The following is an 18,205-nucleotide window of genomic DNA, read 5'->3' as shown; positions in this document are numbered from 1 at the left end:
CAAGCATTGTTAAATCATTGTTTTTGGCTTGACCAACCAGCCTAAGGCAACATGAAACTCCTTACTTTCCTCATACTCCTAAATAGGTCAAGGCTTATTTAATTGTAGATTCAAAAGGCAAGCTACAACTGTGGCACCCCAACATTCCAGTTAACTTATCCACAGTAGCAACAAAGCTGTTTTTAAAGAGTTTAAGGAAAAAACATGGTAATCGACTTTTGTTTGCTCTTTCATCAACACATAACACCCAAAGATATTAGTTACCACACTGGTGCACATGCACAGCCAGATGGTTTGGTTGGTGATGTACTTGGTCAGAACATCAGACTGATAGGGATGCAAAAACAACATCTTCCGAGGACTACTATAGCAGATGAATTGATGCTCACTGCATGATTAAATCAGAAGGGGAATTTGATGCAGCCCTACCATACGACAAGGCCAAAAGAACGTTCATTCATCAATCATGGCTACCAAGCAGATACAGCATGAGGCCACAGGCAATTAAAATATAGAAATGAGAGTCTTCCTGGAACACAGCTACGAATACACCCTAATTTTAGTGACAGTGTAACACTTTTATAAATTTAGAACTCGTTAAACCCAAAATTGCAGCATGCCTAATTTAATATAGTAATGCAATTCCACATCCAACAATCCCTCAAAGAGTATAAAAAAACACAATGTATACAATATACAGTTTAACTGGAAAATAAAACTCACCATGTATGTGACAGCTGCCAACATTCCTATTAAGGTCAATGAACTAATGGAAAATGACAGCGCTGCTAAACCATCTGCAATAGAAGGTGGAGAACATATTGTTTGAGTAAATATATAGCAAGAACATAACTTAACTTTTCATTTCTAATACGAAAGAAGGGTGCTATTGGGCTAATTTTCAAAGGAAACAATTGTTGGAAATTCAGCACAATGTTAGCTCCCGGGTGATAACAAAGAGATAGAGAGTGAGGGTACACTGTTCCAAAACTAACAGACAAAAACAAACACTTTTCCAATTGGCTGGAGTGAACCAAGATGACCACTTAGCCTCCTATTTTACTTTGCCCCACTGCAACCATCTCTCAATCACCTGAAGAGAACAAAGAACATGGTGTGCTTTCATGAGCATGAGAAACACATATGATTGCACACTGAATGGAATACTCCACAGTGAGAAGCGAAGAGGCAGAGTTGAACTAAAACAATGGTGTTGAGGAAACAAGAAGTGTGCTGCTAAGGATATCTATGGGAGCCACACGCCTAAGGCTGACAAAGTGCAGCTTTCAAGAATTTAGATGCAGGGTGCAAGTGGACAAAAGTGGGTATACACATGCTGCACAATGTTGGAAAGGAGGGGAAAAAAGTGATCGGTTTGTTCTATATATTAGGGAAAGGGCTGTGAGGAGCCGTGCAAGCTACCGAATGATGGGAAAGGCAGAAGTTCCTTGGGCAGGCCTGCCTTTGAATAGGAGAGGTTTGAAGGGCCTCTGATGGAAATCTCCCTTGAGAATAGGCAACCACAATTTAAGCTCTGACTCCCTAGTCTAGGTGTACAATATCCAATAGCAAGGAAACATTATAAAGAAGGCTCGGGAGCTGGGGATGCAAGCATGGCACAAAAGTCAATTCTCCACAACCAATGCAAAGCATAAACTATTTACAAGATCAGATAGGAGCAAACCGGCCTGAGAAGAACAGCTGTGAGTGAAACAGAATATGGGATACAAGAATTTGGCTTACTGGGCCAGATTTATCAACAGGTCACAAAAAGCGGTCGTAAATTGCACAATTACTTTTTGTAACCAGTCTAATTTTGCGATGCAACCAATTTACTAATATTGCAAAAGCGCCAGTTGTAAAGTTTCACACAATGGCATGACTAATGAATATTAATTAGGCAGGCTGCTACATGTGACCCCTGTGACTGGCCACTAACACAAGGATGGTGAGCTGCCATAAACAGCAGACTACCATCCATGTGTTTGCATTCCCAAATAGGATTATTTTTAATAGCTCTTGTTTTTTTGGGGGGGTGAGGGTGGTGGGAGGTTACATATAAGGCATGTAGGTTCTATTCTGTGCATGCTGGATAACTGACACCAGGTCGTCTTACGTTTCCATGCAAGGTAACTTCTGATGGAGAGATCACTACCAATGAATTAATTTAAGTTTGCAGTTGAAGCAAGATTAGGTGTGACATCCTCCATCTTCAATTTGGAGATACAGTGTCCATCTCAAGGCAAGTTTGGCATTTCTGCGAATAAGGTTGTATCTTTTTTTGTGATTCAATGTAATACTGACCCCATCAAAGAATGGATGAGAAACCAGTTAAGCCAACTGCTAAGACAATCAAGGTCCTATTGAATACATTCTCACTTATAAAGTAGGGAGTCATCAGCAGGCTGGTGTATCTTGATTGTGTTAAAGATCAAGAAGCCATCAAGAGTTTCTATGTATAGACTGAACAGAAGTGAAGATGGATTGAAAGGTTGCTGACTTGCAGTCCTATCTATCTAGCATTGAAATTTTCTGAACAAAATAAACAGCAGACTATTCTCAGTGAACATGTGAATACCCCAGAACAATGTTTCTTTTTTAAATAATATGCTCATTTTTAGGTTGAGCTTAGCAGTAGCTTTTAACCACGCCCACGGCATGCCCATCACTACAACTCGATCATGAGCTTGCCTTTCAAAAATTGGTAAATGCTTTACGATTGTCCCTCCTGGGGCAGTTTTGTTACCGCCTTGGCCATCGATCCATGGATAGTTGCACCATTGCAGATACATTTGACTGCGAGAGATCTTCTTTTTCCCTTTGTGTCTCTCCTTCGCACTCCTGCTCATGGCGGCGGTGGCGCTTTGAATTGGTCCACTTATGTCAACTGTTTTACTTTTCATTTTCAATTTAAGTGGCAAGAAAGGTCCAGTTAGGAATTTACATTGCTAATAACCATAATTTGCCCAAATGCGAGACCCTTTGCATTTCAAATGCTTGTTTTTAACAACTTTGTGTTAGTCTCTTAGATATTCAATCACCTCACAAGTTAAGGCATAAGTTACTGTGAAACAAAAATTGTAGATTATGCCAGCCACAAGACAAATGATAAGAGAAATAACATTTCTTGCACAGACAGCACACACTATCATCCTCATTGGAAGCTCAAATGTTACATACTGAATTTTAACAGTTACAACACTGGAACCTCAATACCATGTGAAATGAGAAATCATGTATTGGTAAGGACCTACTAAGGAAAAGCAGCAGATTTTACTAGCAGCAGCAAATTTCAATAGAAGCATAAAACAAATAAAATTAGGTGCATTAGAAAGATGGCAAAACTTACGACTACTTCCAAGTTCCTGAAACACATGCTTCACTTTCTCCCATTCAGTAGCATTTACATTTTTGGGAATATCTAATGGAACAAATGCACTGTAACAAAGGAGATAAATCAGTTTTATAAGATTAGATTTTCATTTATGAAACATCTAAAACTTTGGCAGTAAACATCTTAACTTCACTAGTTTTCGGTTTCAAATAATGGTTTAACACAGCAAATAAAATGAATATGTCCCTGCCTATAAATTAATTTATAACTAACAAACCTGAAGCAATTACTTAAGTAATTTATTTACATTAATTTTAAAATTGGCTCCTCATTTGTGATTATTTTGCTGAATAAAGTCTGCATTCCTGCTTATATTAAAAAGCAATATTCAGTGGAAAGCATGCCAGGCTCTTAGGTGTATACTTTTTTATGGATTCCAGAGCAAGCCCTACTTTTTTGGAAATAGTTACCACCCAATGTATCCACATCTTTCTGGATAAAAATGGTATCCTATGTGTGGGGTTGAGGGAATTACGTAAGACTATGCGAAGACAACACTGACTTAATATGGCACGGCTTCCGTCTGTGTGGGAAGATTGGGTAGTAGGAGCTTTGTGAATTTCAGCTGATTCCAGAGTTTCTCCACAAAGAAAAGGAAAATACATGATTTTAGCAAATGTTTGATGTTTGCAGGGCAGTTAGGGTAAATAAACTTCATGGGCTCCAAGCAAGTCCAAAACTCTGGACCCCCTATGTATCTTGTTTCCAGAAATGTCCAGGTTTTATACTACAGCTATTGATGTTCATTGTAAATACTTAATGTCTCCACATGGCATTTTGGAGCCTATTGTGTTGCAGGCACCAGGTGCAGCCACACAAGTGGGGTGCTGTTTTCATCGGTAGAAGTATGGGATTGCTGAGTGATGAGAATTTTGTAGATCCATGTAGATTCAGGAACTTTCCCTCACAAAAATGTGAGATTTTAGCCAAAGTGTAAGGTCTGCATTCAATTTTGGATAGGAAAACGTAGTGGGATCCTCACAAGCCACAAACCCCTGGGCTCACCTGGATGTCAGTTCTCAGAAATGTATAGTACGCTGCCGAGCACAATCCAAAATCAACAGCTACCCACATCACCACACTGAGTGAATTTTCGAAGCAAAAATGTTGATGTCTCCAAATTGCATTTTTGGGCCTTTTCTTTAGTTAACGATAGGCCCAGCCACTCAAGTAGGGCCCCATTTGTATCAGAAGGGTGGAAATATGTCGTAGCATAACACGTGTTATAATCTACTGAATTTCCCACTATTTGTGGCTTCTAAAAGTTAGCCACTGTACACAAAAGAACACATTTTGCCAAATGCCCTTTGAATCACATGGTGTATGGGTACCCCCAAATTCAAAGTTGTACAAATAACCAGAATTCCTAAACTACCTTTGGTATGTTTAAAAATACATAGATTTCCATCATGCTCATTTTTCATTCATTAAATTTTACAATATGAACTGCAAAGGTGGGAACACAATGAAATATTATAAGCTGCAGGTTAGTTAATGGCTCTAGGTATCATGTTTTTTGACAACCGGATCAGAAGGTTCCGAAGAACATAACAGTATAACAGGAATGCTTTTACACACTGGGCACACAGGTGACCGGAGAATCTTGCTATTACTGATGGCAAGTGATGCTGGAGTAAACGTCGGAAGAGAAAAGCAGATAACACTTTCTTGTTGCGGAGATCTCCTAGGGCTGTACCTTAGCTGTACTTGGGTGGACACCATTGATCCACCTAAAAGTAGTGTCTGGGGATGTCCTGGGAATCTACTGTTACTGTTTCTGTGTGAGGACCAAATACTGATGGTATTTGCGAATTTACTTGAGTTGTGCATCTACTTGTTCTGAGGAAACTCCACTGACTGACTTAGTGCAATATATGTGTTTTTTCAATGAGCTTCTACATCAGTTCTGAATGGATCTCTTATACTCATATACTGTGGTGTTTGGTTACCTCAGGTAGAACCACTTCAACTAGGGGATGAGATTACATCCAACAAGCAAATATTCTTTGATCAAGTACAAAGAATAAATGCTGCCTGAAATTAATCCAGTACATCTCTATAGGAAATTGGATTGTTAAAATACAACAGACAGGTGGGCCTCAGTCTTGAGGCGAGCTGGGATTTTGCTGGAGCAAGGCTTAAACTGAGTTGTATGAGGAATTTCTGTCTCACCGTTAAACGAAGCTCAGTGCACGCAGCAAAGCTTTTATCAGACAAATGCATATGAAATGAGAATAAATACCAAAAGCAACATATGGTAAAGCAGCTAAAAATGTAATAAGGTGTAAACTGAGCTAAACTACCTAAAAGGATATAATATATAAAATGCAAAACAAAAATACATTAAATCTGATATAAGGATCAACAATTGTAGCAAAGATGAACTGTGTTTCCTCTGGGGTAAAGCTACTCTTTTGAGTTTGAGTGATTTTTTTTTTAGTTTTTAGTTTTTTTTACTCACAACAGCCACTCAGGATGCTGAAGAGAAACAAGGGCTCAAGACAAATGCGTACATGTGAAGAAATGTTTTAGGGAAAATACATTGAATAATTAGATATTCTACTCACCTGAATGGAAACTACTGAACTCCACAGGATTTTTTTTGCCAAAACCGAAACTTGAAATACATTTGCTGCACTGGTTCCTCAGATGCCAGTCTTTAGTTTGCTGTTGCATGTGATCACCCACAACTCCATTTCAGGTTCACAGCAAAACATCCTGCTCCATGTAGCACTTTGAATGTCTTTGACACCAACTTCTTTCTTTGACCATAGGAACTTCTGTATTTCCCAGGTACAAAATAAGACTGCACATATGTCCACCTGTAACTGGTTCACTGATTTTCTTCCAGGAAGACCTAGTGTTCTCTTTTTCCAAACCCTGTACACTCACCAAATACAAAAGTGAACTTTCACACAGGAAATGAGGCTTTACTGGCAAAATCTGGACCTCCTTGTCCATGACAGCCAGAAAGACACAAGGACCAAATGACCTTAGAAAAGATTTCATATTCCACCCATTAAAGGTAGAGCAGGAGACAAATCTTGCCAAAGGATCTAGCAGCTGGACAGATGACTTTCAAGACAGCATCAAGAAAGCATTTTACGTGCAGCACAAACTGAAAGATAAACCCAGTCGGCAATTGGTGAAGTCAACCAATAATCTCAGACTATCCCTTCTCAGATTATGAAGCTGTATGTTCCAGTTCCTATTCTCAGGATATGCCTTCATATTAAGTTTGATATCTTTAACAAATGGAAACAGTATAGATGATCATTCTTTTCTCTGTGCTCATCTCTCTTTCTCCTAAAACTCCAACCAGAGACAATCCACTTACACCCAACAAAAATCAAGAAAAATACGCAATGTCATGTACTCTTCTCCATTAGTCCCCAAGTAATATGACACTTAAATATCAGTGCGGTGTCCCAGTTCACAAAAAGAGTGTGCTGTTGGAACTACTCACAGGCAGATTCAACCCAGGAGCTTTATTAAGCAATTTCATAAAAATGGTCTTAGGCCTTATTTTAGTTGCACAGTACATTAGAAATGGGAGTCTCTAGTTGGCAGTGGCTTGCACCCTGTCCACGTAGGGATCCTTCTTCCAAGGAAGGATAAGGGAGTCACATACACCTAAGATAACCCCTGCTCACCCCCTTGGTAGTTTGGCCCTAACAGTTCGTCTCATCTCGGAAGCAATGTGTAAAGCATTTGCACATAACACACAGTAATACAGTGAAAATACTACAAAAGTACACCACAACGGTTTCAGAAAAATAGCCAATATTTATCTGTGTAAAACACAATCAAACTGAGAAAAATCCAACATACAGCAATAAAGACATAGATTTTGCAAGAATTACTTAAAAATACAGTTCCTTGAAGTCAATACCTCCGTCTGGAGCTATCATGGAATTGTTGAACAACAAATCCAACAGTTCAGGCCAACCGTGAGGTCAAGGGCCAGCTACGGTGTCGGAACACCCACAAACAGTACCTTGGAAACACAGGGATTTGTAGTCCTTGCGATGTGATCCAAAGTACGGCGTCGCTGTTGTCAGCAGGTGTCGGTTCCGGAGGTCGGTGCAGGGGTCATTGGGCCCTTGAAGTCACATGCTGCAGATCGAACTCTGTGCTGATGACAAAGTCAGGAGCGCTGGTGTTGATGGCGTCGGGACTGTGGTGCAAAGCGGGACGATGCGATGTGTAGTGCCCATAGGTCATGGTGCAGGCAGAGGCTCGGCAATGGCCTCCTGTAGCGTCAGGGAGACCAGGGTTGTGGCGTGAAGCTGTGCAGTGTGACGTGCAGGGTCCCCAGGTCATAGTGCAATCAGCAGCTCGGTGACAGCATTGTGGTAGTTTTTCTTCTGTTGCAGCACAAAAGTGATGTAGGCAGATACATTTGAAGTCTTTTATATATCCCCGAGACTTCTAACAGGGGGTAAGCTCTACATCAAGCCCCTGAAGAAACTTCACAAGCAGGATATACAGCGAAGTCCAGTCTTTCTCCTCTCTACAGCAGAAGCAGTAACTACAGGCCACCCCAGCAAAGCACACACAGCAAAGGGGCAGTACTCCTCCTCACAGCTCTTCAGCTCTTCTCCTTGGCAAAGGTTCCTTTTGATCCAGAAGTGTTCTGAAAGTCTGGGGTTTTGGGTCCATTACTTATACTCATTTCTGCCTTTGAAGTAGGCAAATGTCAAAGGAAAGTCTCTGTTGTTCAAAAGATCATGCATTGGCCCAGGCCTGAGTTCTGACACACTCGAGGGATCAGAGACTGCATTGTATGAAGACAGGCAGGTGTCAGCTCCTCCCTCCCACTCTACCCCAGGAAGACCCATCAGGAAATGCAGGACACACCTCAACTCGCTATGTGTCATTGTCTAGAGTTAAGTCACAGCCAGCCTGTCAGTCTGACCCAGATTCGGATTCAGCAGCCAACCACAGGCACAGAATGGTTAAGCAAGAAAATGCCCACTTTCTAAAAGTGGCATTTTGAAACTGACAATCTAAAAACCAACTTCACTAAAATATGTGTTTTTAAATTGTGAGTTCAGAGACCTCAAACTCCACATCTCAATCTGCTCCCAATGGGAAATTACACTTAAGAGGAATTTAAATGCAATCCCTATGTTGACCTATGGGAAAGACATGCCTGCAATAGTGAAAAATGAATTTGGCAGTATTTCACTATCGGGACATGTAAAACCCACTAAAACAACATGTTCTACCTTTTAAATGCACTGCACCCTGCCCATGGGACTGCACTGGTCCTACCTTAGGGGTGCTGTACATGTACTAAAAGGGAAGGTTTGGGTCTGGCAAGAGGATACACTTGCCAAGTCGAACTGGCAGCTTAAAAATGCACACACAAGACACTGAAGTGGCAGGCCTGAGACATGTTTACAGGGCCACTCATGTGGATGGCACAATCAGTGCTGCAGGTCCACCAGTAGCATTTGATTTGCAGGCCCTGGGCATCTCTGGTGAACTTTACTAGGGACTTACCGGTAAATCAAACATGTCAATCCAAATTTAAATTTCAACTTGTTAATTGTCATTTGAACATCAAAGGATACCAAGTAATTTATAAGACTATGGCATATTATGGAAAGTTAAATCACACGGAAAGTGACATTCAACTTGGGTTAAGGGGGAGTTCAGCGAAAACAAACAGCAATTGGTAAACAGTGTTTTATACTTCCAAAATCACATCCATTTCCTAACATTAATTGCATTTTGGGCGAACTGTATATTTGACTGTTACTGTTTGGTTTGTAGCGGTAGGACCATTATGTCTTTGAAATTGCTGCATTCTGACTTCTCCATTGCCCAAAAGTATCTATAAAGGGCAATGGTTTAACACTGAAGCAGCATGATTACTTTCTCTGAGAGTTCCTGGGCCAGAGAGAGTCCTGTGGATGCAAGACATGCATACAGCTCTAGTTTACAAGCAGACCACTATTTCAAATGGCCATTACTTGACCTCTGACCCTCGTTAGCTGCTGAAGAGGGCTGTATCAGTTTTAATCCCCTCAGCAGTGTGTGCTCGGACAGGAATCATTCTGGTGGCACTGAAACACTCAAAGTGTATGTAACATCTGCCATGGGACACAGAGTTACCAGATGAGAGTTAGGTGGCCTGCAGAGATCCTTTGCTGGGCATTACAGTGGCGGGGGTGCACTCTCGAACTGGATAGTTTGAAAGATAAATGGAAGATAAGAGCAATATCAGATTGGAGACGCCCAGGGTTGCTGGACCCTCAGGAGAACAGAAAGATGGCAATAAAAAAATGTTTCTCATCTGATAATCCTCAAAACTAGGGCTCGGTGACTGCACAAAGTCTGTGGAAGCATCAGGCCAGTGAAGAGGCTTCAAAGTGGGGGAAAAACAGCAAAGCTGCCTTCAGAGCTGGTTCCCATGGGTCTTTCTCACCCTCACCACAGCTCTTTGGAAATGCTACAACATATCAACAAGACTAAAGCTGGTACTGCCAGGAAACTAGAAAAGAGAATGAAGTCTTCTTTCACTTGGAAACAGTATGAGGAACATGAAGGGGGAAATTACGCAGCAGGAGAGTAGGTGCATGATTATGGGCTTGAAGCTAAGTTAATCCGAAGAGGTAAATTAAGGGATAGTGAAATACAACAAAATGTTGATGATTTATTTAGAATAAGGGGAGTAGCACATCGGAGATGTTTGACCAACGACCAATTGGACTCCTTCTGGCGTTAGAAGATACAGACTTGGTAAGCTTTCTGAAGAATTGGGAAGAGGTGCTGTATGATCTGGTGCGGTACAGCTCCTGATTTAACACAGCAGACTATCAATTCAATGCAATAACATTAATTGAAAGTTTAGTGTCCATATAAACCAGTTAATTATAAAGCCAGGCTATTAAAACATGCACAATGGAATTGTAAGAATAGAAATCACTATAAAACACATTAAAACACTAATATGCATTGTAAAATAACTTTTATATGTTCAGTTCACAAAATAAACGTTTTCCTAACTAAATCTAAAAAAAAGTGCCACTGCAATCGGCCCTGCATGAGGGCAGCTGCCCTTACTTCACAGCTGCCTCCTTCTGGCACATGGCAGACAGTCTGTGCAGAGGTCTCCACCGGACTGGGCATCTCACTCCACTCGTGAGGATCCACTCGGCAGGATCCCCACTGTGCCTTGCTCCTCCAGGTATTCTCCTCCTCCCCACGGGGTCCACTGATCTTAGGAGGCATCAATCAATCACAAGATTTATAAAGCGCACTAATCACCCGTTAGGATCTCAAGGCACTGGGGGGGGGGGAGGCTACTGGTCGTAAAGCCATGTATATAGGTGTTTCCTGAAAGTTAAGAGGTCTTGGGTCTGGCGAAGGTGGAGCGGTAGGAAGTTCAAGGTCTTGGCGGCCAAGTGGGAGAAGGATCTTCCTCCTGCAGTGGTGCAGCAGATGCGGGGAACGTAGGCGAGGACGAGGCTGGCGGAGCAAAGTTTGTGGGTCGGGGTGTGGAAGGTGAGTATTTGGTTGAGGTAGGTTGGGCCTGTGTTGTGGCGGGCCTTGTGTGCGTGGATGAGGAGTTTGAAGGTGATCCTCTTTGGTATTGGTAGCCAGTGTAAGTCTCTGAGGTGGGGGGTGATGTGGTGGCGGCATGGGATGTCCAGAATGAGTCGGGCGGATGCATTCTGGATTCTTTGCAGCTTTGTTTGGAGTTTGGTTGTTGTTCCTGCATATAGGGCATTTCTGTAGTCCAGTCAGCTGCTGACCAGGGCGTGAGTGACAGTTTTTCTGATTTCGAAAGGAATCCACTTGAAGATTTTTCAGAGCATGCGGAGGGTGTTGTAGCAAGAAGAGGAGATGGCGTTGACCTGCTGAGTCATGCTGAGCGTGGAATCCAGGATGAATCCCAGGTTACGTGTGTGGGTGGTGGTGTTGCGGATCCTAGGGAGGTGGGCCACCAGAAGACGTTCAATGCTGAGGGGTTGGCTCCGAAGATGAGGATCTCTGTCTTGTCTGTGTTTCATTTGAGGCAGCTTGCTTCCATCCAGCTGGCGATGGCTTGGAGTCCGTTGTGGAGGTTGTTTTTTGCAGCTGTGGGGTCTTTTGTGAGGGAGAGGATTAGCTGAGTGTCGTCTGCGTAGGAAATTATGTTGATGTGGTATATTCGAGCGATGTTGGCAAGTGGGGTTATGTACACGTCGAAGAGCATGGGGCTGAGGTATGAGCCTTGGGGGACGCCACAGATGATACTGGAGGCTTCTGATATGAATGGTGGAAGGCGGACTCTCTGGGTTCTGCCTGAAAGAAATGATGAGATCCAGTTGAGTGCTTTGTCGCGGATTCCGGCGTTATGGAGGCTTGTGCAGAGAGTGTGATGACAAACCGTGTTGAAGGCTGCGGAGGGGTCCAGGAGGATGAGTGCTGCTGTTTCTCCTTCGTCGAGCATGGTCCTGATGTCGTCTGTGGCAGCAATGAGTGCAGTCTCGGTGCTGTGGTGTTTGCCGAATCTGGATTGGGAGGTGTTGAGTGCCTTGCTGTCTTCCAGGGAATCGGGATAGTTGGCTGTTCACAATTTTTTCAATTACTTTGGCTGGGAACGGGAGGAGCGAGCTTGGTTGGTAGTTCTTCGGGTCGTCTGGGTCTGCCTTGTTTTTTTTTCAGCAGGGCGTTGACTTCTGCGTGCTTCCAGCTTTCTGGGAAGGTGGCTGACTTGAAGGAGCTGTTGATGGTGTTGCAGAGGGGGGGGTGCGATGATGATATTTGCATTATTGAAGATATGGTGTGGGCAGGGATCCGATGGTGATCCGGAGTGGATGGAGGCCATGGTGTTGAGGTGTCTTCTTTGTTGACGGGGGCCCAGGTGTGGAGGAGGTAGGTGTCGCTTGGGGGGACTGGGTTTGTGGGTGTTTGTAGTCAGCTGGCTGGGGGTTGAAGCTGTTGTGGATTTCTTCTATCTTTTGACGGAAGTGGGTTGCAAGTGAGTTGCAGAACTCCTGTGATGGCAGGGGTTCGTTGGAGCAAGTCTTGGGAGCCGAGAGCTCTTTGATGATGCCGAATAGCTCTTTACTGTTGTGAGCGGTGGTGTCAATGTGGTTTTTGAAGTGGGTCCTTTTGGTGGTGCGGATCAGTTGGTGATGTTTGCGTCTGACATCCTTGAATGCGATGTGGTTGGAGTTGGTAGGTTCGCGGTGCCAGGTTATTTCCATTCTGCGGCATAGCCGTTTCGATTCCTGTAGGTCTGGGGTGAACCATCTGGCCTTGATTCTGTAGAGGGTGTTTGGTTTTTTTTTTAGCGGTGCGAGGGTGTTGGCACAGTCCACTATCCAGCGATTCAGGTTGGTGGTGGCTGTGTTGGGGTCCGTGGTCTCAGGGGGGTGGGTCCTGGGCGAGTGTGGAAATCAGTTGATCCGTTGATATTTTTCTCCAGTTGCTTTGGGGGGGGTTGTGTGCAGTGGTGGTGGGTGACTGGCTTCTGGTAGGAGAAGTGGATGCATCAGTGGTCTGTCCAGCTGAGTTCGGGGTGTGGCTGATATAGATGTAGTTGCTGGCTGAGAAGACGGGGTCGAGTGTGTGGCCTGCAGAGTGGGTGGGTGAGCTTACGAGTTGTCTGAGGCCGAGGTTGGCGAGGTTGTCCAGCAGGTTGGTGGAGTTGGGGTTGTTGTTGTTGTTTTCTAGGTGAAAGTTCAGATCGCCGAGGAGGATGTACTCTGTGGAGTCGAGGGCGTTGGTGCTGACGATGTCGGCGATAGCTTCGCAGAAATTAGAGCGGGGCTTGGGGGTCTGTAGATCAGAGTTCCTTTGAGGGTGGTATTGGCGTTGATGTGGATTCTGAAGTGGAGGTGCTCGGCGAGGTTGAGGGTGTCATGGGTGCTGGTCGAGACTCTGATGGTGCTTTTGTGGACTATGGCGATTCCTCCTCCTGGTATGTTGGTGCGTTCTCTTCTGGTGATTTTGTAGCCTTCAGGGATGGCTATGGCTATGTCGGTTTCTGAGGCCGGGTGTGTCGAGGTTTCGGTTAGGAAGGCGAGGTCGAGGTCAGTAGGTCCCAGAGTTCAACTGCGTGTTTGTGGATGGAACGGGTGTTGAGTAGGATGCAGCTGAGGTGGTTGTCAGCAGGTCTGTTGTGGTGCTTTAGGTTGGAGGTGAAGCGGCAGGCTTGTCAGGAGAAAGGTCCCTTGGTGTTCTTTGGGGAGGACAGGAAGCAGGTGGAGGGGCATCCTGGATTGAGGGCGTGGGGATTGCTGGCAGTATAGAGGCATGGGGAGGTGTGGGGGCCTTGCGGGCCAGGGGGAGTGGCACTGGGTGGGGTCGAGGCGCGGACGGGCGCAGACGGGCTTGCCTTTGGCGCGCCAGCGGCACGTCTGTGCCGTGGCTGGCATAAAAGGGGAGGTAGGATGGCGTGGCAGCTGGGAGGAGGGAGGGCTGGGCGAATGGAAAGGCTAGGGGGGCGGGGCCTCAAGGTTCAGCGGCGGCGGGAAAAAAGAGAAGAGGTGGGGGGGAGGGCGGAGGGGCCGCAGGGACGCAGTGGCAGGGATTTGTGATAGAAGAAACGGACGGAGGCTATGAACAAAAAAAAGGTACAAACCAGTAAAGTGGAGGCGGCGTGGGGCGGCGGCGCGAGGAGCGACCTGCCTGCTGGAAGCTAGTGCTCCAGGCTTAGGATTTGCATTCTGGGTGATGGCACCTCAGCCAGCAGAGGGCTAACAGATCCTAGTGTCTAATCCTAGTTCCAGCAGTTAGACGTCTTAATGATCCTCTCCCCTGATGGACAGGGTTGTTGAAGAAAGTGTGGGACTCGTTCTCCCACCTTTAGAGTGCAAATCCAGACTAATATTTGATTTAGTGCCTGATCCTTTGAAATTTGGGGTGTGGGCTAAGAAGTCAGCTTTACTGAAGTGCACTCTCCTCTGCCCTGTACTTCGTCCAAGAGAGCCCGCCACAGCAGGAGTTGCTCCAATTCTGATTGACCCATAACACAGACCAAGGGAGTAACCGGGGATCATGTCTAGGTGTCAGTCTACACCAAAATATGCCTCATGGAGGTCCAAAGGCCTAGGCCTTCCCTATTATTACAAGGCCAACCTTATCAGACCTACTGTTAGGCATGTCAGCCTTAGGGCGGTCTTTCGCTAAAGTTTTTATCTTCCTCCTCCATTTTCAATTACCTCAGCTGGCCTTAGGACTCTATGCATTTTAGCACTGCTAACAAGTGCTAAAGTGCTTGTGTTCTCTCATCTAAACATGCTAACACTGGCTTATACACAATTGGCTTAGTTAATGTATTTACAAGTTCCTAGTAAAGTGGCACTATGTGTGCCCAGGGCCTATAATTTAAATACTACTATTGGATCTATAGCAATGATTGTGCTACCCACTTAAGAAGCCATCTTATGCCTGCAACTGCAGCCTGTGTGCAAGCAGTTTTAATAAATAAATAATAAATAATAAACCTTTTGCTAGGCTCAAACCTTCCATTTTAATACATATAAGTGACTCCCAGAGTAGGTCCTAGACCACCCAGAGGGCAGGGTGCAATGTATTTAAACCAATCAACATGTACTTTTGAGTTTTACATGTCATGGTAGTGAAAAACCTTTAAATTAGTTTTTTTACTACAGCAAGGCCTGTCTCCCATAAAATAACATTACATTTTATAAGTGCAATTCCCGCATGGGAACAGATAATCAGTCTTGGAATCACAATTTAAAATCCTAACTCATGATAAAGTCGGATTTTAAACTGCAAATCTGAAAATGCCACTTTTAGAAAGTTGGCAGTTTTCTTGCCTTGGCCATTTAGTGTTTGTAGCATGTATCTGGCCACATGACTGGGAATGGCTTACCGTTGAGCCTTGTGTATTCCTCCTAGACAGCCACACACAATAGGGAGCTCAGGTGTATTTGGATGGGCCATCACTAGCAGGATAAGAGGAAGGAGCTGGGTTCAGCCCCACTTACACCTGAATAGACTATGTCCTGTCCTGACACAGAGGGCTGTAAACCCCCTGTAGCTAGTCTGGAGCCAGGGCAAGAAAGGGAGAATGGCTGGGAAACCTCTAGAAGCTTGTCCCCACTTCAAAGGAACAAACAGGTATAAATACTGAACATAAGACACCAACTCTTCAGTACGCTTCTGGACCTGTGGGTACTCTGCCAGGAAAAAGGACTGAAGTTCTGCTGCAAGGACAGCCACTCTGCAGGAAATGCTGACCTCTTGTGCTTAGCTGCTGCCCTCTTGCCCAGAGAAGGAAAACTAGACCTGCAACTTCATCTTGAACCCAGGACTCCAAAGTGGTTTCAAGGACTAGTCTGCTGGCCTCATGATCTGAGCCTAAGAACCATAAAAGGTTACCAAACTAGTTCCTAAACCTACCTGACACCGGTTTATGACTCCCAAGTGGTGCCTCTCAGGCCCTGGACTCTTGGTGTGGCTCAAGCTTCTGGGCTCTTTGCAACTGTGAATGGGCCAGCACGCATCCAAATTCAGAATGAGCAGCTGCCTGCCCATCTCTTCACCCAGCAACACTGACAGCCTGTGGGGGACACAGGGAACACAGGTTAATTTGTGATTTACTTGTGCCACACCCTGAAAAGGATTGTGGTAGCTGCTTGACTAGGGCTCACACCCCTGTCAACCTAAAACCAAATTTGTCAAACCCACCATTTCCCTGACAATGATCTCAGGCCCGACTGACCAGTGACTCTTCCTCCTGGTATCAAAGAGACCTTTGATGTGAACTGAGGATGCTCTACTTCCTTTCCTTCAGTGTTTTTGGTCCCAATCCAGTCGTCAGCAATGTTAGCAATACACGTCTGGGGGTCGCAGTCCTCACCTTCAATAGCCTTTTCTGAACCTGGTCTTGCAAAATGGAATCCACAGGCCTCCCTGTTATGAACCATGCACAGGCACGTATACAGCTCAACAAGCATGTGCAAGTATTATGCACTATCCAACACTACATCCATTCATCATGTAGGCCAAGGTTAAGTTATATACACAGGAACTTCACACAAGGGGGCCAGTAAGCACCACTCCAGTGACAGAGGTAAAATTACCTGTTCATAATACTGATCACTATCAAACACAAAACTGGTATTATGCCACCATCGTGCTCATTCGCTTAACTCTTGGTAAAGGCAGGAGCCTGCTACCATTATGAGGGTAGCACTTGATGTGGCTCTCCTGGTCTAGCAAAACCACATTACAATTTTGACATGACAAGATCATGGTGCACAAACCTGATCCGTGTTCGCCCATTACCAAAGTACCATGGATCTATATGACCATAGAGCTTGGCCACTCAAGGCCAGGGGTGTAGGTCTGTCAACATGCAGAGGGTTTCCTATACCAACAAATTACTATTAACGTCAGGCAGATTTTAGAGTTAGGAAAATAACTATTTAAAATACATTTAATTTAAATACATTACCATAGATGGCCGCATTTTAGAAGAGGAAAGTGGGAGATTTAAAAAAACACAATATTGTGACAATTAATTTCCCTCATTGACTTCTGATGAAGCAAAAACAATTTCAAACCGAAGACAGCCAAAATAAAGCAATTGTTTGGCTCAAGAAATCAGGAGTCTCTTGCCTGAATCGGAATTAGTAGCATGTATGCAATATGTGCAAAGGATAGTATTAGGGTAAAGTATAATAATTCAACTCCATAATATTTAATATAGAAAAGAAGGGGTAGAGTTACAATGACATTTTGAGAAAAATGTGTTAGTGATTAAAAATGAAAAGTGATTCATTTAAAAACAAATAAAAAAAAGTAAAGTTATTTATACAGTTGGAGTAGCAGGGTACCCACCTTCTATATATGCTTTTTTTTTTTTTTATTTAAACAGACAAATGTAATTATCTTTGATACAGCTTGGTTTACTTCAACCTAATTTAGTTAACAGTAGTTCTTCATTTTATTGGAAAGGGTGTGCAGGTAGGCATTTACGTAAGTAGGATATTTTCCTCTGTTTATCTCCAATATATTTTGACATGTGCTCTGTAAACAATTTTCCTTGTCACTAATGATCTGCAGGAATCAAGCAGGTGCTAAGAGGCGTCCTACATTAAATTTTGGTATCAGTTGGTGTTAGACCTGACAGCCTTCGAGTGTCTCCCCCCAACTTTTTGCATGCCTCCCTCCATTTTTCTGATCTTGTATTTTGCTGGTTTTAGGACTCTGCACACTTTACCACTGCTGACCCGTGCTTGTGTTTGTGCTCTCTCCCCTAAACATGGTAACATTAGCTCCTACCCAATTGGCATATTTAATGTACCTATAAGTCCCTTGTAAAGTGCACTATATGCACCCAGGGCATATACATTAAATGTTACTAGTGGGCTTGCAGCACTGATTGTGCCACCCACATAAGTATCCATTAACCATGTCTCTGGCCTGCCATTACACGGCCTGTGTGTGCAGTTTCACTGCCACTTCAACCTTGAACTCAAAATTACTTGCCAAGCCTTGAACTCCCCTTTTATTACATATGTCACCCTTAACGTAGGCCCTAGGTATCCCATAGAACAGGGTACTATGTAAGTAAAAGCAGGACATGCACTTGTAAGTTTTACATGTCCTGGTAGTCAAAAACTCCCAAAATCGTTGTTCACTATTGTGAAGCCTGCTCCTCTCATTGGCCAGCATTGGTAATTTCCCTACGTGCTTTTAAGTGGTAATTTCTGATCTACAAGGAGTAGCATTGTCATGCGTGGTATGGTTGGAATGGTAGTGAGAAATCCTGCTTAGTGGTGAAGTTGGATTTAGCCTTACTATTTTAAAAATGCCACTTTGAGAAACTAGGCA

General features: G+C 43.9%; 1 protein-coding gene across 1 annotated transcript in view; it reads right to left on the bottom strand.

Annotated features, from left to right (window-relative positions):
- Positions 1-18,205, bottom strand: part of LMBRD1 (LMBR1 domain containing 1) — a 360,506-nt gene that overhangs the window by 260,806 nt on the left and 81,495 nt on the right. Inside the window, exons 6-7 of the mRNA XM_069235723.1 lie at positions 3,350-3,438; positions 724-797 (exon numbers count right to left, since the gene is read on the bottom strand). Coding sequence (XP_069091824.1) covers positions 724-797; positions 3,350-3,438 — 163 coding nt within the window. The remainder of the gene's footprint in view (positions 1-723; positions 798-3,349; positions 3,439-18,205) is intronic.

Source organism: Pleurodeles waltl, chromosome 5 (assembly GCF_031143425.1).
Source record: "Pleurodeles waltl isolate 20211129_DDA chromosome 5, aPleWal1.hap1.20221129, whole genome shotgun sequence".
NCBI classification, from domain to species: Eukaryota; Metazoa; Chordata; class Amphibia; order Caudata; family Salamandridae; genus Pleurodeles; species Pleurodeles waltl.
Note: the sequence above shows the minus strand (reverse complement) of the source record. Positions and strands in the feature narration are given on the sequence as shown.